The sequence below is a fragment of the Thamnophis elegans genome, chromosome 14 (assembly GCF_009769535.1).
Source record: "Thamnophis elegans isolate rThaEle1 chromosome 14, rThaEle1.pri, whole genome shotgun sequence".
Lineage (NCBI taxonomy): Eukaryota > Metazoa > Chordata > Lepidosauria > Squamata > Colubridae > Thamnophis > Thamnophis elegans.
In genome coordinates this window covers 42,530,446-42,554,300 of record NC_045554.1, presented here as the reverse complement: position 1 = coordinate 42,554,300, position 23,855 = coordinate 42,530,446, and the positions used below count along the sequence as shown (strand labels likewise).

General features: G+C 47.1%; 1 protein-coding gene across 1 annotated transcript in view; it reads right to left on the bottom strand.

The window, feature by feature from the left end:
- Positions 1–665: 665 nt before the first annotated feature.
- The window catches only part of HEATR3 (HEAT repeat containing 3), a 28,148-nt gene continuing 4,958 nt past the window's right edge, over positions 666–23,855 (bottom strand). The window contains 19 exon segments of the mRNA XM_032231140.1: positions 666–1,415; positions 2,246–2,422; positions 3,575–3,718; positions 4,840–4,928; positions 6,184–6,320; positions 7,453–7,535; positions 9,773–9,831; positions 9,834–9,926; positions 10,872–10,958; positions 12,443–12,496; positions 12,499–12,576; positions 12,579–12,713; positions 13,474–13,583; positions 13,585–13,612; positions 16,789–16,882; positions 16,884–16,899; positions 18,410–18,478; positions 18,516–18,521; positions 21,468–21,554. Of these exon segments, the coding sequence (XP_032087031.1) occupies positions 1,287–1,415; positions 2,246–2,422; positions 3,575–3,718; positions 4,840–4,928; positions 6,184–6,320; positions 7,453–7,535; positions 9,773–9,831; positions 9,834–9,926; positions 10,872–10,958; positions 12,443–12,496; positions 12,499–12,576; positions 12,579–12,713; positions 13,474–13,583; positions 13,585–13,612; positions 16,789–16,882; positions 16,884–16,899; positions 18,410–18,478; positions 18,516–18,521; positions 21,468–21,554 (1,675 nt within the window). The 3' untranslated portion in view covers positions 666–1,286.

Below are 23,855 nucleotides of genomic sequence, written 5' to 3'. Positions count from 1 at the left end.
CCTTCCCGAAAGCCATTGTACTGGTCAACTGAGAAAGCTTGATTATGCTGAATCAGGCCAACTGGCTGGCCACAGCTCTCCGGGTTTTAAGGGAGGCGTTTGTTCAAGCCATTTGAAAATACTAGGATTAGATGAGTTCACAGCCTGGCTGCCGAATATGGATTGTACTCACGTGGGCTATGACTCACGTGAGAGTTCTCACAGGCAGTGAAAGCAAAATGGTAGTAAATCGGAGTTGCAGAAACAAGGGATGTAAAAACTCAACGGGGTGGGGCAGGCCACGCACAGCAAACAAGGGATGGAAGCATTTATATTGATTGTGCAGAGACTGCTTGATCCTGAACCTTATTGGTTGCTGGAATTAGTTCATTAAGTCTTTTTTATTATTATTATTAGCTGGCCTTCTTTCAATCCAGCCTCTTGGCTGAATGCAGACAAATTTGGCTAAAAGGCTATTTAATCAGAATATGGTGAAAGGCTTTTTCAAAGCAAGGAGATATTTGACAGTGCCTCAAGTTGTATCAATTTATCCAGGGTACCATAATTTATAACGTGCCCTGTTTCATCATAGTTTATCCCATACAATTAACATAAATTATGATAATGTCCATTATTTCATTGCTATCATTCACCAGCTTTCAATCCAAACACAACACACAGCTTCCTTTTGGTAGAAAACGTAGTTATTTTGCATTTTAAACAGCTTTTGGCTAAAAGGATTTCAAATACAATATGAAGAAATACTTCTGCATATATTATGCATATTAGCAAAAATGCAATGTGTGAACTTGGCTGTTATCAAGAAAACATTTTTAAAAAGAAGCAGAAAAAGTCTCCATATTTGGGCACTGAGAAAACTGGTATCACCCAGGAACAATGTTTTATCCTTTTTTTTTTTTTTACATTGGACTTTTACTTAAAAATAAAATAAAACAGGAAAGCCTGAAATATATCATCAAGGAAATCAAATTATTTTGTCCACATTAAGAAAATGGACCCTTCCATTATAATATTTTATTTTTGATTTTTTACTCATTCTTTTTCCAAGAATGGCAAATCAAAACATTCCACCACATTAAGGACAAATTTTGACCTTTTGTGGTACTGAATTCATTTTCACACTTTTCTCTGCCTCTTTGCTTCCCCTCTCCCCCAAATCAAGACACATAACATGAAAAGCAGACCATAACCCCTTTCTCCTCCTAGCTGTTGTTACAAAGTCCTATAGAATTCATGGTTAAAACAGTTGATAAACTATATCAAAAATAGAACTTTCCATTCTATTTCTATTCCAAAGCTTTTTTCTTTCTGTCCAGTGTCTCTTGATAGGCAATAAATCTTCTTAAATTCAGCTTCACGTTGTCTAGAACACACAGTTGTTCTGTGTTATACTGTCCTCTGCCTTCTTTTCGCATCTGCAGTTAAAAAAAGAAAAGAAATGTGGAAGCTGTAAATGAGCTGAACTCTAATTAATAGTGATAGGTAGGTAGGGAGGTAAATAGGGAGGGAGGGAGAGAGAGAGAAAGAGGGAGGTAGGGAGGTAGGTAGATAACAGATGAGAGAGAAAGATATATAAGATAGATAGATGATAGATAGATGTAAGTAGGTAACTAGAGACAGCCAATCTAAATTATTCCAGGAAATAAAATGAAACAGAAACAAGACCCAAGACCCACGACCACCCATCACCTGCCTGCTTCTACATCTTTACAGCCCCTTCCCCAGCTTTCTATTTAAAAAAAAATCATATCAAACAAAGTTGTCCGGTCCTTCCGACGCGCCCTAAAAAGTTGGCTTTTCCAGCAAGCCAGCCTGGCCTGAACAAAACAAAATAAATCATTGATCATTGATCATTGTTAATTTTAATTGAATTTTCTTTAAAATGTCATTGTTAATTCTAATTGGGTTTGTTTGGGATAGTCTATTTAATTCCTTTTAACTTTTGTAATATATGTTTTTTTTTAATGTTGTACGCCGCCCTGAGTCCTTGGGAGAAGGGCGGCATATAAATCTAATAAACCAAACCAAACCAAACCAATGAAAAGTCTAACCATCCCACTTCAAAATCCACTGCTGAAACCACGAGAACTAGTAATGGGGGCATTTTAAAACATGGGATTTTCAGGAACTCAGTGAACGCAACTGGGCAAGAAAAGTCAGCTGTTTAAACGTGTAACCCAGATGCTTCCCTAAACCGTCTTAGCCCTCCGTCTTCTCCGGATTCCTTAGGAAACTCCATGCTTACTCGTGACTTGAAAACGGGCTGGAATTCCTTAAGCGCGTAAAGCAACTTGATTTCCTCCGCTGCCTTTTCCGCTTCTTTGCCATCGGCAAAAACGTCGAAGAGGGCGTCCAAGGCTTCTCCCACCACCACAAGGGAAGGGTCCTTCGTCGCAACATTGAGGAGGAATTTCCCGATGTTCTGGAACGACAAAGAAATGCACAATACAAAGGAAAAAAGAAGAACAACAGAGGTAGAAGAGATCTTAGAGGTCTTCTAGTCCAACCCCCTGCTCAAGCAGGAAACAACATACCAGTGAGCGGGAATCTTTTCGGCACCAAGTGCCCAAACCAGAACGCACATGTACGCATATACGCGTATGCTGGAGCGCCAGAAAACTGGACCAGCTGGCCAATGCACACGTGCGTGCCAGCCAGTGGGTTTTCGGGTTTCCAGCACACACATGTGCTCCAGCCATCTGGTCTTCACATGTGCCAGAGCACCAAAAACTCGAAGACCGGCTGGCCAGCATGTACATGCCTGGTTTTTGGTCATTTTGGGGCCATTTTCAGGGCCATTTTCCAGTGCTTTGGCGCACACAAAGAACAGCCGGCTGGCGCACCGGAAATCAGAAGAGCATCTGGTAATGGCGCTTGCCCAGAGAAGGCTCTGCGTGCCACCTCTGGCATGCGTGCCATAGATTTGCCATCACGGCCCTACTGTCAGGCCTGCAATTATATTCCTTTTAGAATTTTGGCCTGCCACACTTTCTCTTATTTCAATATGCTGTTTCGTTAGTATAGTCGATGGGAGTGGGGAATAGAAAGGAGTAGGATTGTGGAATGTATTGTTATCATTCTTTTCGAGAAGACCAAGGTCATCTTTTGTCTCCGCACTTTTACACCTGACCGGAAGCAGCTGGGTGAAGATGCCAGCGTGGAAGAAGATTGGACCATGTGATGGATTGTGGGTGTTGGGACAAGATCATGAACTTTTAACTGGGTGGGATTCTGATGCAATTTCCAGAATTGGGATTACACAGAAGTGCTAAGATGTCTGCTTCATTAAATTGGAACTTTAAGGATCGTTTTGCCTTGGACTCTGATTTAATTCTACATGATAATTGGAACGCTGACACCTATACCATTTCAGACAAATGGCTGTCCAGTCTCTTCTTAAAAGCCTCCAGTGATGGGAGCACCCACAACTTTTGGAGGCAAAGCTGTTCCACTAGCTGATCGTTCTCAGGAAATCTCTTCGTTCTAGGTTGCTTCCCTCCTTGATTAGTTTTCGTCCATTCCCTTCCAAGCAACTGATGTCCCCGTTCAGAGCAAGATGGCAACTGGTTTTTACCTTGAGCGTCTCCGCGGTGTCTTCCACTTTGGCAAGCACACTCCCAGCAATTCCCAAAATGCTAACCACGTTGATTCGGACGCTGGTATTTGTGCTCTGAATTCCGGTGTCACACAGAGTCATCAGCTGCTCCGGGGTCATGGACTGTTAAAGACGGAAGAGGAAGGAAAAGAAATCAACAGCCTTTGACTCCAACCCTGAAGCCTTCCAGATGCGCTAGGATTACAATTCCCGACAGCCACTTTGGGAATTCCAATCCCAGTATACTGGGAAGATGTTTTTGAGGAATGTTTTCATTTTCAGTGAAAACAAAAACAAAAGGTAACGTCATAGGTTTGCGATCAAACCCTTTCATATGCTTTTAAGAAGCCGTCCCACAAGCATGAGCGGGAATAAATAAATAAATGCAGCCGCGCGAGCGATTGTGGGTGCACCTCGGTACACCCACGTTACACCTATCCTCCGCGAGCTGCACTGGCTACCGATCGGTCTCCGGATACGCTTCAAAGTGCTAGTCGTAACTTATAAAGCCCTTCATGGTATTGGACCTGGGTACTTGAGAGACCGCCTGCTGCCAATTACCTCCCAAAGACCCGTCAGATCCCACAGGGTCGGCCTCCTCCGGGTTCCGTCCACCAGCCAATGCCACCTGGCTACTACCCGGGGGAGGGCCTTCTCTGTAGCAGCTCCGGCCCTTTGGAACGAACTCCCCGCGGAGATCCGGACCCTCACCTCTCTCCAGGCCTTCCGGAAAGCCGTCAAAACCTGGCTGTGCCGGCAGGCCTGGGGTTGATGAGTTCCCCTCCCCTCTCGACTGGTATGGCTGTGTGATTTTCGTGTATTTTAATTATGTGTACTGTTGTTTATGTTCCCTTTCCCCTTTTGAGTTGTTCGCCGCCCTGAGTCCCTCCTGGAGAAGGGCGGCATACAAATAAACCAAATACAATAATACAATACAATATTTACAGAATATGGAAAACAAGAGTTGGAAGGGACCTTGGAGGTCATCTAGTCCAACCCCCACTCATGCAGGAGGCCCTACACCATTCCAGACAAATGGAAATCCAATCTCTTTTTGAAACCCCCAGTGATGAAGTACCCACAACTTTTGGAGGCAAGCCATGCCACTGGTTAATTGGTCTCACTGTCAGGAAATGTTTCCTTAATCCCAGGTTTTTCCCCTCCTTGATTATCTCCCCAGCATGGGGAAAGAAAGACATTGTGGAAACTGTGAGATTAGATGCCAACAGGTCCAGAAAACTCACCTGAGGTATATTATTGGATGCCAACATTTGCAAAAGAGCTCGCAACGCACTGGTGACAGCTTCTAGAAACTCCACTTCTTTTGAAAATTCTGTCCATAAAATTAAAAAAAGCACATTTTCTTTGAGCTCAAAACGCAAGTTATACAGGTAATCCTCAACTAGCAGACCACAATTGAGGCTCAGACTGATGTTGCTAAGTGAGAGGTTTGTGTTTTTCAACCTCAGAAACTTTTTAAAGACACGTAGAGTTCATCTCTCAGAATTCCTTAGCCTCCAGGCTGACTAAGGAATTCTGGAAGTTGAATTCCAGCCATTTGCAAGTTGCTGAAGTTGAGAGACACTGGTTTAAGGCTCCAGATTAAAAACTGGAGGGCCATGAATTCTAGTCGTCCCTTAGGCAGGAGTACCAGCTGGGTAACTTGGGCCAGTCCTTCCTGACAGCCCCACGAAGGTAGCAAGAGGTCGCCATTTCTGAAAAATGCTACCCCCACTTGGCAATCACCGAGTGTTCTGACTGAGGCTTCCCGAAAGCATGAAGCAAACTCCTCATCCCGACAAAAGAACCCTTTTATTAATTTACTGTGAATTCTGCTCATTCACCTCCAGCAAAGTCTTTCAAGGGAGGATTTACAGTCACAGACCTCATCTGGCTTGGAGAGCTGCCAGGCCGATCTCTGCAAAACTTGGCAAGGAGTCTCGGAGAGTCACGAACCAATTAGGCGAATTAATTGTCTCCTGCAAACTCCACTCCCCTTTTGCTCCTCTTTTATTTCCTCTGGGAGCGGCCATTCATCGTCCACCTGTGGCCTTACTCCCTGTTCTTTAGCTCTTCCCTTTGTCTGGCAACTCTATGCATGCGCACACTGGGAAAAAGGCTCCAGCTGTTCGTCTGCCTCACTAATGTCTGACTCCGAAGGCAGCTGATATCTGGCGTACGGCTCTGTCCCCTCTCCGCCTCCGACACAGAGCTCTCATCAGAGCCTTCCCAGACTCCAGGAATGGCCCATCTTCCTCCCCAACCTCCTCACTGTCCGACTCTTCTGCCAACTCCGCAGGCCGCTGGTGGGCCACAACAAAGAGTCAACACTGATTCAAAGGCCTCTGGCATGCCAGGCCAGGAGGCCAACTGCAACATATATTCGCTCACGCCTTCCTTAAATAAATAAGTCTGCTCTACAGGGGCCCACACAGACAAAACCGCAGGAAACCCAGTGGCTAAAAGGCAGAGTTATCCAGTAGCCGGTGCAATTAGCAGAAGGATAGGGAAGGACGAGCGACGGGGGCAGCAGGGAAGAGCAAGTGCTACCATGCTGGAAAGAGCCTAAAAAAAAGTTTGAAGCAAACCTGGCTGAGAAAAAATTAACTGAGACAGATGCTGTGAGAGGGATTGAAGCACCGAAGGGCCCCCCAGGCTATCCACGTCCGACACCAGTAAGATGCTATGAAGGCAGGTTAGCGCTCTGTACTGGATCATGTTCAACCTGGAAGAAAACAGAGAACGACTGTCAAGACAAGGGTTGAGGGTCTTCCTCTGAGGGTTGAGGGCTAGCGTGAGGTCAGCTCTCCTGTTTGGCTTATCGGTTAACAAAACACCCAAGAAAGTTGAGCTGCCATTAGAGCCGAGGTGGCGCAGTGGTTAGGGTGCAGTACTGCAGGCCACTTCAGCTGACTGTTATCTGCAGTTCAGCGGTTCTAATCTCACCGGCTCAAGGTTGACTCAGCCTTCCATCCTTCCGAGGTGGGTAAAATGAGGATTGTTGGGGGCAATATGCTGACTCTGTAAACCGCTTAGAGAGGGCTGAAAGCCCTATGAAGCGGTATATAAGTCTAACTGCTATTGCTATTGCTACTGCTATTTTTCAGGGTGAGAGATCGGGGAATTGTGTGTGTCCGCGATGGCAAATCTATGGCACTTGTGCCAGAGGTGGCATGCAGAGCACTCTATGCGGGCACATGCGCTGTTGCCCCAGCTCAGCCAGCTGATCATCGGGATTCCAAGGTGCACATTCACACCGGGCAGCTGGTTGTTGGATTTCCGAGAGAAGCATGCGTTCTCAGCCAGCTGGCAGTCAAATTTCTGGCATGCACGCATGCACACGCACCTTCCAGATTGGGCACGCACGCACGCCTTCCAGTTGAGGCACTTTGTGCCAAAAGGATTTGCCATCAGTGGTGTGGGTTGCGCATCCTTTTTCTACTCCCAATGTTAGCGGAGATCAGTGTTTCACAACCTTTGCAACTTTAAGAAGGATTGACTTCAACTTCCAGAATTCCCCAGCCAGCCTCCCTGTTAGGAAGTTTCTCCTTAATCCCAGGTTGCTTCGCTCTTCGATCAGTTTCCATCTTTTGCTTCTTGTCTTGCCCTTGGTGCTTTGGAGAATAATTTGACACACACACCCCTCTTCTTTGTGGCAGCCCCTCAAATGCTGGAATGCTGCTCTCGTGTCACCTCCAATTCTTCTGTTCATTAGACTAGCCAAAACCAAATTCTGGGGTTGAAGTTCATCCCTCCTCAAGCTGCCACGGCTGAAAAACCCTGGCTTAGCTCGATCAACGGAGATTGTTCTGCTAAGGAGGAGGTAACAAGGAATCCAATCAGAACCAGCCACTTACTTTTTCATCAGAGGCTTCCAAGATGGATGCTTCATACAGACATCAAGAGTAACTGCACTAGGGAAAGCAGTTTTTTCCAGGATCTGCACGAAGAAAAGAACAGCTGTGGGTCATCGTGAAGGTTCAAAGAAGGACTAATGGCCCCAATTCTTAGAAGAGCCCATATGCCCACAAAATGTAGAAGTACCCCAGTGGTGGGTTATGACCGATACGCCCCAGTATGGGCGTACCGGTGTCTGCACCCGTGCACCCACACTCCTTAGCGGTATTTGAGGTTTTTGGGGCTTCTGTGCACGGAGCGTACGGCGCCTGTGCGATGCTCCGCCGAGCAGCTGGAGCATCGCGGTAAGTACGCATGCACGCACTGTGCGTGTATGTATGTGCACTGCACACATTCATGTGGTGGACGCCCATTCCCGTTGCACCGTACCGGTTGCACTGGGATCCGAAACCTACCACTGAAGTACCCTCACATTCCTGAGACCACCACGTTCCTTTAATTTATTTTAAAGGTTATGATCCTTTCTTGTGAAACGGCAAAGATCTCTTTAAAATCCTTTGGCCATACATTCCTTCATGCTTCATTGCCACCCCAAATCCAAAAGTATTATTTTTTGAGGGGGGATTGGGGAAGGCACTGGGAGACTATGTGTCAACTCATAAAGCATTGGCATGTTGTTATAAATTGCCATGGGGAGGAAAGGGGTTCGAGCGCATTCCACACATACGTTCGGCTAGAGTCGGATCTCAGATTACTAAAGCAGGCTTGTGAGGCATGCCACCTCGTTGGGGAATGTGATTTATGACACAGACTGAGGGAGGGGAAGGAACAGGGGTGAAGTTCAGCCATAATTCAAATGAGGTTAGATCTGATTGCAATGAGATATTGCTGAAATGGCATTCCTAATAAATGACTGGTTTTCTTTTGAAACTTGGCTTGAGGCTCATGAATTAATCTTTCGGAAACCCTGACACTATGATCTGATTCACCCATCATCCTAAATCTTAGCGGTTTGCCACCTGACCCAACGCATCTGAAGGGCACCAAGCTGGAGAAGAGAAGGAAGTCTACTGCAGTGGTCCCCAACACCGGTCCGCGGACCGGTGCCGGGCCGTGGAGTACCTGGCACCGGGCCCGCACAGCGGCCAGGGGCCATGATCGCTGCAGTGGCCGGGGGCCATATTTGCAACTTTGTAGTCCTCATGAACGCGCCCTTTCTCTGCCCCCCCCCTGCCGCCCCAGATGTGCGGGGCTGGGGGGGCGAGGGGAGGCCCGATCTCCCCCCTGCCCTCTTGCTCTGCTCGCCCCGGGAGGGAGGGGGCGGCGGCGGCGGTCTCGGCCCGAACTTGGGATGCTGCTGGCGGAGGCTGCCTGGGAGGCGAAACTTTGTCCGCGGACCGCCCGGCCCGCCTGCCCCGTGGAATGACGAGGGGGGGCAGGAGGGGCGGCGGCGCTGCATTTTCCTCCCAAGGAGAAACTAAGGTTGCGGGGGGGAGGGGCGCAGCACGGCCGTTTCGGGGGAACATGGGAGCTTCGCCGTTCCGAGAGGTGCTTCGCGCGCAGCCCCACCCAGGTGGGAGATGTTTTCCTCTGCCGAGGCGGGGAGGGGGGCTTTACGTAAGACTCACGGCGCAGCTCTGCCCCCCTCCTGGAGTGTCACCTGCCTCCCGCCCCTCCCCCCCGCCGCTCCGCCGAAGCGCTTTTTGCGTCAGGCCGGCGAGGCTCTCGGGGGCCCTTCGGCCGCAGCCCGCCTTCTCCCCCTCTTCCCTTCATGGAGCGCAGCGCGGAGGCCCACCCCTCGGAAGCAGCCGGCCTCCGCCGCGCCAGCCGCCCGCCCGCCCGAAGTAGGACACAGCGCCATCTTTTTCCCCCGCCGAACCTGCAGCGAGGAAAAAGGGCTGCCCGAGCGAGCGGATCGCGGGGTCGGTTCCCCCTCCCTTCCCCCGGCGGCCGAGGAGGAGGAGGCGGGGCGGCCTCGCGGGCTGTCGGCCTTGGCGTGAAGGAAGCCCCCCCTGCCCTGCGAAACGCTGCGCCCAGGATGGCCGCCTTCCCACCCGCCGGTCCGGAAGGCCGAGGGAGGCTCGTCTGACTGGTCCGCGGCGATAAAAAGGTTGGGGACCACTGGTCTACTGTATTGTGTGACCTCCACCCTTAGCTCGTCCTCCACATTTGAAGGCTTAGCATGCGGTGTGAACTCAGCCAACGGTGTGCTATTCAATGAACGCTGATGAAGTAAATGCAATCACAGGTTTGGGAAACAGAAAACCCGCTTTTGGAAACCCAGAGGTTGTTGTCTGAAGTCAAAGAGGAGCTGGTGACCTTCTTTGGGATCAACTGGTTGACCAGGGCGGTGTGAATTTCAGCTGAAAGGCACAGCGAGAAAGGAGCTTTCCCTCTTCTTCGTAACTGTTATCCAGAAAGGCATCGCTCTCATCGCTGCTCGATAACTCCTCCCATTCTTCGTCAGAGGCATCTGGAAATAAAAGCCAGGTGTCAACATCCCAAAGGAAGTGCAACAACTTTAATCGCATGCCGCTGTCTTGAATCCTCAGATGCCAACCTCTCAACCAAATACCAATTCTTTGGTTGCAGCGCTACGTAGATTATAGATGCAACCATTATGAGGACACATTATTTTTTGCACGGTTGCGATAAGCATGAAGGTGTAAGCCAAAACCTTTTGGGCAGCGTTCACACAATGCATGATCCGCTTACCCAACAAACTGGGTTCACACAACATGCAAGACCCAAGAGCTTCGCCACAATTCAACTGAGCCAGCTTTTACGTCATCATCACTTTCATTAATGACCCCGTAATCCCTTGCGGGTTGGAGTCTGGGCTACCGAATGGAGAAGCAGAGTGTTTTAATTGTGTAGCTTCCTGTCGCGATGACAAGTTCTCTTCAACAGATTTACTCTCAGAGTGCCCAGAGAGAGAAATATATGCCTCCACCTAGGATCGAACTCACAGCCTCACGATTGTGAGAGCTCCCACCTCTAGGCCACCGCACAACTCCAACTGACCCAACTTTACATGTGTGGCTTACACATTTCTTCACATGCAAAGACCCAAGAGCTACACAGTTCAACCTGACCCAGCTGTACATGTGTGTGTTATACACTTAGTAGGGCTTCAATTATTCCACTGGGCCTTTACCAAAATCAGAAGTTTCTGGTGGCCATCTGTGGCATTTTCATTGATTTTATGACTTACTCCACTGCCTGTTAAGATACAGCCTGTTGTGCCTTAAAATGGCTTTTACTGTACAAAGTCTGTGGATTGGGGTGTGGGACACAAACTGTGGTAGAATTAGCCCCCTTAAGCATCGTGTATTAAAACAGCTGACCCAGTGGAGGAAAGGCCACATCTGTTTTATTTATTTATTACTTCACCTGAGATAAAGAGCCACAGATATACCTCGTTTGCAGCACATGTTGACAATGATCTCCAGGGCAGTTTGTTGAGCACAGTAGTAACGCTCTCACTTGCTTCAACGCTTGCTGGCTGCGCTAGGAAGCAAAGAATGGCAGAGAAGAGCAACAAAGATGATTAGGGGACTGAAGGCTAAAGCATGTCAAGAATGGTTGCTGGAATTGGGTAATGAAAAGAAGGAGTAGGGATGAAATAATAGCAGTGTTCCAATAATTGAGAGGCTGCCACAAAGAAAGGGGGGGGGGTGTCAACCTATTCTCACAAGCACCTGAAAGCACTGCAACTCTTGAATGTTCACTAAGCGAACTGTTGTAAATTGAGGATACCTGCGTTTTTTGTCAACTCTGAAGCTGACCTGAACCAAGGCCGTTTCGACGCTTCAGGGTTGCCACATGGGAACTGAGGGATAGGGAGGGGGGAAACAGAGAGAGCTGGGGTTTTGTAGCCAAAACAAAATACTTTCTCCTGGGAGACAAGGACATTCCCACAGGTTGGTTGGAGAGAGGAGGAGTGAAGTTACCAGGCAACCAGACGGCATTGTGATTGGACCACAACCACTTCGCCCGAACCAATGCGAATCGGCAGAATGCTCTGGTGTGACTGACTGTTTGGGGAAGGGAGGAAACTTTTACTTTTAATTACGGTATTTTTCAGAGTATAAGATGCACCGGAGTATAAGCAAGGTTTTGAAGAGGAAAATTTATATATATATATATATATATATATAGATAGATAGATAGATAGATAGATAGATAGATAGATAGATAGATAGATAGATGATAGATATATTGCACTCGGCAAACTTTCCCAAAACGGCTTGTTATTTGCAAAAATGGGCCCGTTTTTTTTGGGTCAAAAAAAGGGCATACATAGCCTTTAGGGGGGTTATAGAGTGCTCCTGGGGGATGGGAGCCGAGGTGGCGCAGTGGTTAAATGCAGCACTGCAGGCTACTTCAGCTGACTGCAGTTTGGTTGTACAAATCTCACCGGCTCAGGTTGACTCAGCCTTCCATCCTTCCGAGGTGGGTAAAATGAGGACCCGGATTGTTGTTGGGGCGATATGCTGACTCTGTAAACCGCTTAGAGGGCTGAAAGCCCTATGAAGCGGTATATAAGTCTAACTGCTACTGCTATTGCTAATTGAGCAAAAAAATGGCCTGTTTTCACTGATTTCTGCCCTCCCCAGCCCCAAGGAGCTTTCTGAAAGCCTCCTACAAGCTATGCACGGCCATTTTAGTGAAGGGGGCGAGGTTTCAGGTGGCAAAAAAATGCTGCATTCAGTGTATAAGACGCACCCAGATTTTCAGCCTCTTTTTTGAGGGAAAAAGGTGTGTCTTATACTCCGAACAATACGGTAGGTGAAAACCGCGGGAATATTCAGAGTTGGTTTTCACACGCTTGTGCCAATATGATATATCCAATCAAACTATTCTTTGAGGAATCTACCTGCCTCAGAGTTCTGTTCGCTATGAGTGTATTACTTGGAACCCTGGACATTTTGTCTTATCCTCGTAAATCAGCTCCTAGTGCTCCATTTTGAAAGAACAGATGGATACTTACTGGCAGTAGATCCAACAGGTCCTCTCTCCTTGGGCGATCCCTGTAGTTTCCTCTTCCATTCTATCCTCTTCTACGTGTGTGGCGCTTCCTCCGTTCACCTCGTTTCCTTCAACGGGAGCCTTCAACCTTTCGTCTCGGCTTCCTTCATCCGAACGACCGCCTCTCCAGCATCCACCGCCAGACACTCTGAGAAAATCTTCAGGATGGCATTGATAGTTTCCGCCTGGCTTCCCGAAGGCACGGTGCTCTTGATGTTCCACGCTACCCCTGAAACCACCAAAAGGATACGGTAGAGATCAGCCTAGCCAAGTCTGATCGCTACAGCATTTCTTGCGCACAAGACAATGGGACAACTCCAAACTTCGCTGCAATGTCAAGAAAGGGATAACTCTTCTGTATTTATACTAATATATAAGCATATATTCAAGAGCAAGATATAAAGGGGGGGGAAACATAGTTAGGATAGATTAGCGAAGGTAAGGGAATAAGAAATGATACCAAATTACATTTGGGTTTGCGGAACATTTGTACTTTCCAAGAATCCTTGCATTTCTGTGTGGCATTCTGGACTCATCATCTGGATCTTTTGCTACATGAGCTCCTTGCTTTGTTCTTGTTTTGCTGAATAAAGTTGGGATTTATTGCCATGCTGTCTTGGTGCAGACAGCGCTGGGCTAAACTACAGGCATCCAGAGGCTGTTTGAGGTTTGTTTGTGGGAAATTTGGAGCACTGAGGGCCGGTGTGATAGTACCAGCTGTTTCTGGTCTCTTCTGTGCTGTGCCCTGGATCATCACACAACATCTCACCAAGCCAGAAAGGAAGTCCTCATATCATGACTTTCTACACCCAACCCTCTGACTGGCAATCCAGGCAAGGAATTCCCACGCAATAAACCAATAGAGCTGTGCCTCCCCACCACCACTACACACATTCTGGCGCATCGTTGTCATAGCGCAGCTATGTCAACTCTCAGGACCTTAGACGTCAACTCCCAGAATTCCTGAGCCTGCCCTATTGAGATTATACTGCCACCAAGGTCCGCACAAAGGATATGGTCCATATCTTTCTCCGAGGATAACATGACCATTTCCAGCACCTGGTGCGCAGGTGCAGCGAAAGACGATAGCAGATCTGGTATCTTCTGTCACGGTTTGTAAACAGGACGCTGTACAGGAAGAGAACATGTTTAAATGGAGACCACACAAATCCGAGTCAGAAAGTCATATATCAACCTTCCTTCCCCTCTGTCTTTCTCTGTAGAGATTCTCAGTCCTGGTTGTCCCCAAAGGTGCTTTTTTCTGGAGGCACTGGACTTTGTTTTTTTCCTTTGAAGATGTTTCGCTTCTAATCCAAGAAGGTTCTTCAGCCCGACAGGATACAATTTGGGAGGACACCCTTCAATGGTGGTGGAGTAGTAGGAATGGATTTCCAGAGGGAAAAAATGGCAGACTACAGGAAGCCCGGAGCGCCACTCCAGTGACCCTGAGGACAAGATAAGCCTTCAAGGGCTTCAACGACCCTCTAAAAGGATGCAAAGGACCAGCTATCTGCAAGGAGTATAACCCTTCCCTTCCTCACTGTTGTGGCTCCGCAGGAGCAGTTGGAGCTGCCATCAGACTCCAACAGCGAGGGGCCCTATGAGTCGGCTCTGGAGGATGTGGAGGACCCTGGACAGGGTTCCGACTTGAGCCGGGCGCAAAGAGGCTGGTTGGCCACCAGGAGTCGCCTGAGCCTTGGACCAGTGGGGAGGAGACAAGGGAGAGTGACTCGGACACCAGCAATGAGTTGTTTCTGGATGCACGCCATCAAAGAGCTAATAAGCGGCAGGACAGAACAATTATGAATTACAGGAGGTAATTGCACTCAGATGGTGGTCATTAGGTCCTATCCCAGACTATAAAAGGACTGCTGTGCACACGCCCCTCTTACAGAAGTCAACACAGGAACTAATGTTGGAGGAATAGAATTGTGAGCTGGCAGGCTGGATGCTGCCAAGACTTATCTGTGTTATTGCTGCACGGTTTATCTGTGCCGGCTGCTGCCAAGGACTTGTCTGTCTGTTAATACATTCTGGAAAGTATCTTTGACTCGGAGTGTGTTGGTGTGGGAAGAGGGGGGTCAGAACCCTCACTATTCTATCAGAGCTGAAGAAGCTTCTTGGATGAGAAGCGAAATGTCTTCAAACGGAAAAAAAAAAACAAGAAAGCCCAGTTGCCTCCAGAAAAAAAGCACATTTAGGATATCCCTCTTTCTGTTTCAGGAAAATGTGATCAACTGCTTGATACTGTTTTTAGTTTACTTGTACTAATCCTCCCGTCCATCGTGATGTGACGGTAAACAGGTAGTCCTCAACATATGACCCCAATTGAGCCCCAAAATTAGGTTGCCAAGCAAGAAATTGTTAACTGAGTTCCGCCCCCATTTTACGACCTCCCTGCCACAGTTGTAAGCAAAATCACTGCAGTTGGTAAATTAGTAACATGGCCGTTAAGTGAATCTGGCTTCCCCATTGACTTGCTTGTCAGAAGGTCGCAAAAAAAAGGGGTCACATGACCCCAGGACACTGCAATCGTCATAAATGTGAGTCAGTTAGTTGCAAGGCCTCTGAATTGTGATCCCTTGACCATAGGATGCTGTAATGGTCGTAAGTGTGAAACATTGGCCACGCGTCACCTTTTTCAGGGCCGTTGCAACTTTGAATGGCCACTAAGTGAACTGTTGTAAGTCGAGGACTACCTGTATTATATAAAACTTTTTAAATCTCGAAGCATTTACTTTAAATTATTATCATTCTACCACCTGCCACTTACATTTTTTCCTAGAGGAAAAGATGAAAATCAGGATGCAAGCCAATGAAAAACAATTACCGTATTTTTTCGGACTATAAGACGCACTGGAGTATAAGACGCAACAAGATTTTGAAGAGGTAAATTACAAAAAAAATATTTTTGCATTCTGCAGACCTACCAAACCCTCTGCATTTTTTATGAAAAACGGGGCATGCAGAGAGTTTGAGAGGCCTGCAAAGTGCTCCTGGGGGCTTGGGGGGGGGGCAATAACGAGCAAAAACCGATCCATTTTTTGCTCGTTTTTGCCCTCCCCGGACTCCAGGAGCACTTTGCAGGCCTCCCAACCCTCTGCACCTCCATTTTTGTAAAGGGGGAGGGGTTTCGGGAGGCCAAAAATGCTGTATTCAGTGTATAAGACGCACCCAGATTTTCACCATCTTTTGGGGGGGTGCGTCTTATACTCCGAAAAATACAGTAATCATCAGAAGACAACACATTTTTCCCAATTCCTGCTTCAACTAGAAGCTAAAAATCACAAGACTATATCGGATGTGCTTGACCATGCTTGCAAATTTATTGGCGAAGGCAAAGATGCTGGGAATGGTTAGTGGAACAAGACGGAGCAAGCAAGAAGAGGCTGGCTGGATCACATCAAATCTGGTGAGAAAGTGAACATCCAACAATGGGAAGGAGCTGCGTTGACAGGGTAGCATGGAGACTATCCTGTCTATAAAGTCACCTAGAGTTGGACATGACTAAACAAACAGTTTCAATCTATCAATAGCCCCTTCTCTTGGTAAAGGACCGTATATGACGCACCTAGTTTGGGGGAGGAAAATAATAAATATTCTGCCTCTGCCTACCAGCATCCATGGTATTCATCTGGCTAGCGTCCTGTCAGTGTGTGAGAGAGTTGAGGGCTGTTTGGAAACAAACAGCACTCTCTGTGTGAGCAACAAGGAAGGAGACAGCAAGGAGCCTGGGGATGGCTTATTCTGTACTAAAGCTGCACGCTGTGCTGATATCTGAAACTAAAACTGAAAGTGAAACTTCTCCGCTGAACTACCATGTTGGACAACCTGCTTTGGGTACTGTATATTTACTTAATGTGTTACATTACATCTATAAAGAGAAGTTATTGAATCCTGCTGAATCAGTTATTCGTGTGTGCTTTCTGAATGTGCTTGCTGCTGCAAACTCTTGGCACGTCCTTGCTGCAAATAGCAAACAAGCCAGGTGAGCTTCATTACACGTATTGCAGCTGATTCAGCCTTAGCAAGCTGATTGGTGGTGGATTGGCACCTGGAATACCCCCAATCAGCTGTTCCAGGCCGCAGGGATTGCCACAGGCATCACAGCCTCCGTGCCTCGCGGTTTTGCCGACATTCGGTGTATAAGACGCACCAAATTTTCACCCTCTTTTATGGGGGGGGGGGCGGGAGGGGGAAGTGTGCCTTATACTCCAAAAAATGCGGTATACAGACAGCCTCATGCCAGCAGAAAAGCTATAACAAGCACCTCCAAGAAAAAGGAAATATATGCCCTTTCTTACCCACAGCGATAGCCAGGTCAACATTTGCATGAAATCTCTTCAGATATTGTAGAACAACATCTAAGCATCCTTCTTTGTTGAATATTGAAACGGCTGTTACTGTTGCATTCACTGTTAAGAGACATTAAGGAAGATTTAGTTGGTCCATCTCCTAAGAGGCTATTGTAAGAGGTGTCAAACTCAAGGCCACGGGCCAGATCCGAGCCACAAGGCCCGTAGATCTGCCCCGGGGCGCCCCGGAAACAGTGAAGGAACAGGGCTGTTTTTGCTGCAGAGGGTTGCAGGAGGCTGTTGCAGCCGGAAACGGAGCTCGGGAGCCCACTTGCACTGGCCGAGTGCTTGGGCCACCAACATGAGTGACATCGACCTGCCCCCCCCCCACCCACACACACCCGTAAGGTCAAACACAACCCTGATGCGTCCCTCAGTGACAAGTTGACAACCCAGGCCTATTCTGTAAAAGCAAAGATGGCAATCTTCAATTTTAGCACAGTTCTGAGCATAGTGGGTCTCTCTGATATGCATGAGGGAGCATGGAAGGATTTCCCCCCCCCCCTCCCCTAGGCATTGGGAATAGAATAGAATAAGGAGTTGAAAGGGGCCTTGGAGGTCTTCAAGCCCAACCCTCTGCTTAGGCAGGAAACCCTACACCACTCCAGACAAAGGGTTATGCGACCTCTTCTTAAAAATTCCAGTGTTGCAGCATTCACAACTTCTGGAGGCGTTCTATCTATTCAAGTCTGAAAGAAGATGCAGCTGGTTTAATGAGATCGCGCTTCTTAATGAAACCACATCACTTTTCAAGTCTTGAGCAGAAGCCTGGGGGCGTTGGGGGCCCGAGAGCCAGATTTCCTTCTTCCAAACAATGTTTGAAATATCCCCAGTCCCGGCATGGTTAGTTTCCAATCGAAACCAAGTAAACGTTTTACACACTATGGCAACAGGACACAAAAAACGATCCCAATTTGGGATCCCCAACTGGGATTCTGCTCATCCTTCCCTAACACACCCGTGCAGGGACACACGGACAATGTTAATGAACTTGTTTTATTTATTTAGTAACTAATTACTATTGTTAGAAATATAATCTAACGGTTTGGGTGGGCAATATATAAATCATATAACAATGTTTGTACCTGTTTTCTTTAAAGCAAGGGTAGTCAACCTTTTTATACCTACCACCCACTATTGTATCTCTATTAGTAGTAAAATTTTCTAACTGCCCACCGGTTCAACAGAATGGTGGTTTATAAAGTAGGGAAGTAACTTTACTTTATAAAACACAGAGACAGACTCACACAGAGAGAGAGAGAGAGAAGAAAGAAAGAAAAAGTGAGAGAGAGATGAAAGAAAAAAAGGAAGAAAAGTGAGAGAGAGATGAAAGAAAAAAAAGAAAAAAAGGACAGAAAGACAAAGGAAGGAAAGAAAAAAGAGGATGAGAGAGAGAGAGAAAAATACATGGCCGGCAAGCCACTCCCACCAGGTCACATGGCCGGCAACGCCACTCCCCAAAGGAGCCACACCCACAGAGTAGGTTCGAATTTTTTTTGAAACCCACCATTGATCCCCGATATACCTCCCTACTGGCCCTGACAACCAGAATTTCAACCAATCTACTGACCACACATTCCAGAGCAGATTCACAGCTTCGTTAGCGATGCTTCCGGCATGGTTCTTCTCGTCTGCTTGTCATCCTTTAAGGAACTGTTGCTTTCTGTAAGTCCTGCCTGGCACTTTTGAATCAGAGTAGGACACAAAAGAACAGCAGGATTGGGGGTGGGGGGGGGAGAGAAGCAGGAAAGTATTTAAGAACAAATATACAAATTTTTAAAAAATGACATTCAGTGGATTTACGACAGGGAAATAAATGTGGCAGAGGAATTTAGCTTATGTAACTTAAAAGACGGCATCGCTGGAATGCCGCCCCCGAAAATCCATCAGAGGAAGGAATAAAGCAAAGGCAACATCGGAAGGAGAGGAGGGGAAGCAGAAAGGGTAAAGCAGGGAAGCAAGGGCAGGGGAAATGAGAGTCGAGAGAGGGTAAGAAGGAGAAGAAGTGAGGAGGAGTGGGGGGAGGGAGGGGAGAAGAAAAGAGGAAGGAGAGGAGGAAAGAAGAAGGTAGAGAGAAGGGAGGTCAGGAAGAAAGACGGAAGGCGTAAGGTTGTTGTGATCCCAATTGTAGTTTTTTTATATATTTTTAAGCAGATTGTGAGTTAGAGGCAACAGATAAATGTTAATCGTATCTAGGAGAATGTATATTTGTGAATGTATATGTATATGTGTGTATGTATATGTGTATGTATGTAGTATGTATGTATGTATGTATGTATGTATGTATATGTGTGTTGTATGTAGGTATGTATGTATGTATGTATGTATATGTGTATGTATGTATGTATGTGTATGTATGTATGTAGTATGTATATATATATATATCTATATATATTGTATATACTCGAGTATAAGCCTAGTTTTTCAGCCCACTTTTTGGGCTGAAAAAAGCCGCCTCGGCTTATACTCGACTGTCAGTGAAAAATTTGCCCGAAATGGAGGAGAAAAGGGGCGGGGCCATGCCGCTGGGTGACACTCGTGAATGGCCCAGTGCCCCCTGTGAGTTTCCCTCCCTCTGTGTCAGTTGCCGCGCAGCGCGCACGCACCATCCCCCTCCTCACGTTCTAATGTAATGCCAGGGCTGTCTTACGATTCCCCTTCCTCCCCCTCCTGCCGCTCTGCAACGATGTCCCACCTCCTCCTTGTTATGGCAAGCAGCCACATAGCGATGTCCCACCCTCCTCTGGTACAGTGATCCAATGATAGGAATCACTGTGCTGTGTGTCATAGGAGGCGGGACATCGCTCCCGCGGCTGCACGGGACCTCATTCACAGCGGGACATCAGCATCATGAGGTGAGTGAAGTATTTCATTGAATACACCGCTAGTTTACTGTTTTTCTTTGAAATAAATATTCAAAAACATTATTGGTATCTATTTTTATTTTTTGAAATTTACGGTAGCTGCTGCATTTCCCACCCTAGGCTTATACTCGAGTCAATAACCTTTACAGTTTTTTGTGGTAAAATTAGGTGCCTCGGCTTATATTCGGGTCGGCCTATACTCGAGATATTATACGGATATATATATATATATGATTTTTACAACCCCTGGAGCCCCAATTCTGGGAGGAAGCTAACTGCTTCCATCATCTATCAATCGGCTCGTCACAAGGGTCCATCACGACAGAAGCCCAATATTTTTACTGTTGCCTTTGTTCTATTTGTGGGGGTTTTTTTGTTTTTTTTATTTGTGCTGATAAATAAATAAAGGGAGACTAGTATAGATCTATTCAAGCTATTTAGCTCTCATCAGCTAGCCATACCCTTACTGGGATTTGAACACTATATATATATATGTTTTCTGAGGTTTTTTGCGGGTGTTAGTATGTAGGACTTGGTTATTTTGGGTTTTCTCCCGCGTAAGATACTTCCAATCTTACGCGGAGAAAACCCGAATAACCAAAGACCTACAGAGCGACGGTGGCGCAGTGTTAAATGCCGCACTGAGGCTACTTCAGCTGACTGCAGTTCTGCAGTTCGGCGGTTCAATCTCACCGGCTCAGGGTTGACTCAGCCTTCCATCCTTCCGAGGTGGGTGAAATGAGAACACGGATTGTTGTTGGGGCAATATGCTGACTCCTGTAAACCGCTTAGAGAGGGCTGAAAGCCCTATGAAGCGGTATATAAGTCTAACTGCTATTGCTATTGCTATACATACAGCCATACATACATACATACATACATACATACAAACACACACACATACACAACACCACATGTTGTCTGTGTGTATACACACACACACACACACACACACACACAATCAGTGTAGTCTGAAATGGGCCCTGGTTGAAGAATGCAAGATATCCTTGAAGAATATCAGTGGTGGTGCAGCCCGGTTAGAACGAGATACTGCAGGCAAACTCTGCCCACTGCCAGGAGTTCGATTCTGACATGCTCAACTTTCCATCCTTCCGAGGGTTGGTTAAAATGAGAATCCAGATTGTTGGGGGCAATAGGCTCGTTCTATAAACCACTTAGAGGTTTTATTTACAAAGGGCTGTAAATCACTATGAAGCGGCAGCATATACCGTATTTTTCGGACTATAAGACACACCGGAGTATAAGACACACCAAGATGTTGAAGAGGTAAATTAAAAAAAAAATGTTTTTGCCCTCCCCGGCCCCACGGGAATACTCTGCAGGCCTCCCAACCCTTTGCACGCCCCGTTTTCTGTGGAAATAGGGCATGCAGAACAGTGGTGGGATCCTAACCGGTTTAGTACTGGTTCGCTGAGAAGGCATATGTGCTAGTCGTTCCTGACTCTAGGGGGCAATGCTCATCTCCGTTTCGAAGCCGAAGAGCCAGAGCTGTCCGAAGACGTTCTCTGTGGTCATGTGGCCGGCATGACTCAATGCCGAAGGCTCATGGGAATGCTGTTCCCTTCTCACCAAAGGTGGTTCCTATTTTTCTACTTGCATTTTCTACGTGCTTTCGAACTGCTAAATTGGCAGAAGCTGGGACAAGTCACGGGAGCTCACTCCGTTATGCGGCGCTCGGGATTCGAACCGCCGAACTGCCGACCTTTCTGATCGACAATCTCAGTGTCTTAGCCACAAACATACCTCTTCAATAAAGCGACCAGAGGAGTCATGATGTCTTTAGCGACCATATCGTTGCAAACTTCAAATCCTCCACAGGCACTGAGATTTCTGCACACAAAGCGAATTTATTCCACATTAGTTTTTTTTTAGGTTGTTTTCAATCAGCCATTTATAAAGGTTTTTCAAGTTAGGGAATAAATCACATCACTGATGAAAACGGTACCATCCAAAATGATCCAAAACACATCTGAAAGTTTGGACAAACTTTTTTTTTGCCTCTGGATGCGGGATATAAAAAAAACCTTATTGGAGGAATTCCCTGGAAATCGGGATGAGAACGTAGGTTTGACGTTGCTGATTTGTGTCGGCCAGGAAGCTTCAAATGAAGAGAAATGTTATACAAAGAGGAAAGGGCAAAAATGTATAATGGGATGTGGGAATCATCTTGGGAATTCAGGTAGGAAAAGCCAAACAATCCGATAAATAAAATTTATAAAAAAGAAGAGCCGAGGTGGTGCATTGGTTAGGGTGCAGTACTGCAGGCCACTTCAGCTGACTGCTATTTGCAGCTCAGCGGTTCTAATCTCACCGGCTCAAGGTTGACTCAGCCTTCCATCCTTCCGAGGTGGGTGAAATGAGGACCAGACTGTGGGGGCGATAAGCTGACTCTGTAAACCGCTTAGAGAGGGCTGAAAGCCCTATGAAGCGGTATATAAGTCTAACTGCTATGCTATTGCTAAAATTTGACCCCGCGGAGGAACATGAGTAGCAAGCAACAACCTCAGAAGGGACACTCCCTAGTTCTGTGATGGTGAACCTTTGGCACTTGTGCCAGAGGTGCATGCAGAGTTCCTCTTGTGGGCACGGACACCATCAGCAGCTGCTCCTAGCAGGCGCTTGAGTGCCAGGAAACGGGCCAAAAACAAGGGTGATTTTGGGCTGTTTTCCAGGCCAATTTCCAGGCCAAAAGCAGCTCGGAAAAACAGCCTGAAAAAATGTGCTCACCAGCCAGCTGGTCTTTGGTTTCCGGAGCTCTGGCCCAGGCACATGCACGCACATTCCGGTTCGGGCACTCGGTGCTGAAAAGGTTTGCCATCCCTGCCCTAGTTTCTTGCACCGTAAACGCAGGGGCGGAGAGAAACGTACATCCCTACCTGCAAGATTCTGTTAATGCCTCCTAACAACAAAGTGGAGCCACAACTTCTGAGTGTGCTTGTCTGGATTGCCTCACAAGCTTGCAGGCGTTGAGTCAAGAACAGCAAAAATTAAGGTTCGTTCACTCAAAACCCGCCTAAGCACAGTTACACTTTCCAGGAGGAGAGGCACAACTTTCTACAAATAAATAGCAATAGCAATAGCAGTTAGACTTATATACCACTTCATAGGGCTTTCAGCCCTCTCTAAGCGGTTTACAGAGTCAGCATATCGCCCCCACAGTCTGGGTCCTCATTTTACCCACCTCGGAAGGATGGAAGGCTGAGTCAACCTTGAGCCGGTGAGATTAGAACCGCTGAACTACAGATAACAGTCAGCTGAAGTGGCCTGCAGTACTGCACCCTAACCACTGCGCCACCTCGGCTCTATAATGTGTCAAAGGCGTAGTAGCCAAGCCGTCCTTGACTCCAGCCACACAACTAGGTCTGTTGCCAGTAACAATAACATCGGGCTTTATTGAACATACCCCCAATTTCATTTGTGCAATGTATTCTTTTTTAAAAAATAAATAAATGTTATTCGTTTTTCTATTAATTGCATTCCTCGGTACTTAATAAACATTGTGTTGTCTGGGTATTTCATTTGCTTAACAATGCAAACGCCATTCTTATTCCCTGCTCAATTTTTTCCCCCAACCCCTGGTAAAATAATCCCAAGTTGGATAATAGTCTTCTTTCCGTTTGATTTTCAGTGTAAGTCCGTTCCAACGTATTAAGGACTCCAAAGAGCCTATCTACCTTTTGCCGTAAACTCGTGATGGCAACAGGTTGGCATACAGAGCACCTCTCTACAGTTCAGTTTTGCCACATATGTGCATGCATCTCCCACCAACCAGCTGGTCTTTGAGTCTCTGCCACGCATGCACAGGGGTGGGGTGTACGCGAGGGGCGTGTGTGCATACACGGGAGGGAGTGGGGCACATGTGGGTGTGGCGCACATGCATAGGGGCAGGTCACATGCGTGGGAGGTGGGCGAATGCACACGGGGGGACACGTATTGCATATAAAGCCCTTCATGGCATCGGACCTGGGTACCTGAGAGACCGCCTCCTGCCGATCACCTCCCATAGACCGATTCGAGCACACAGGTTAGGTCTCCTCCGGATTCCATCTGCCAGCCAATGTCGGCTGGCGACTCCCCGGGGGAGAGCCTTCTCTGTTGCAGCTCCGGCCCTCTGGAACGATCTCCCCGTGG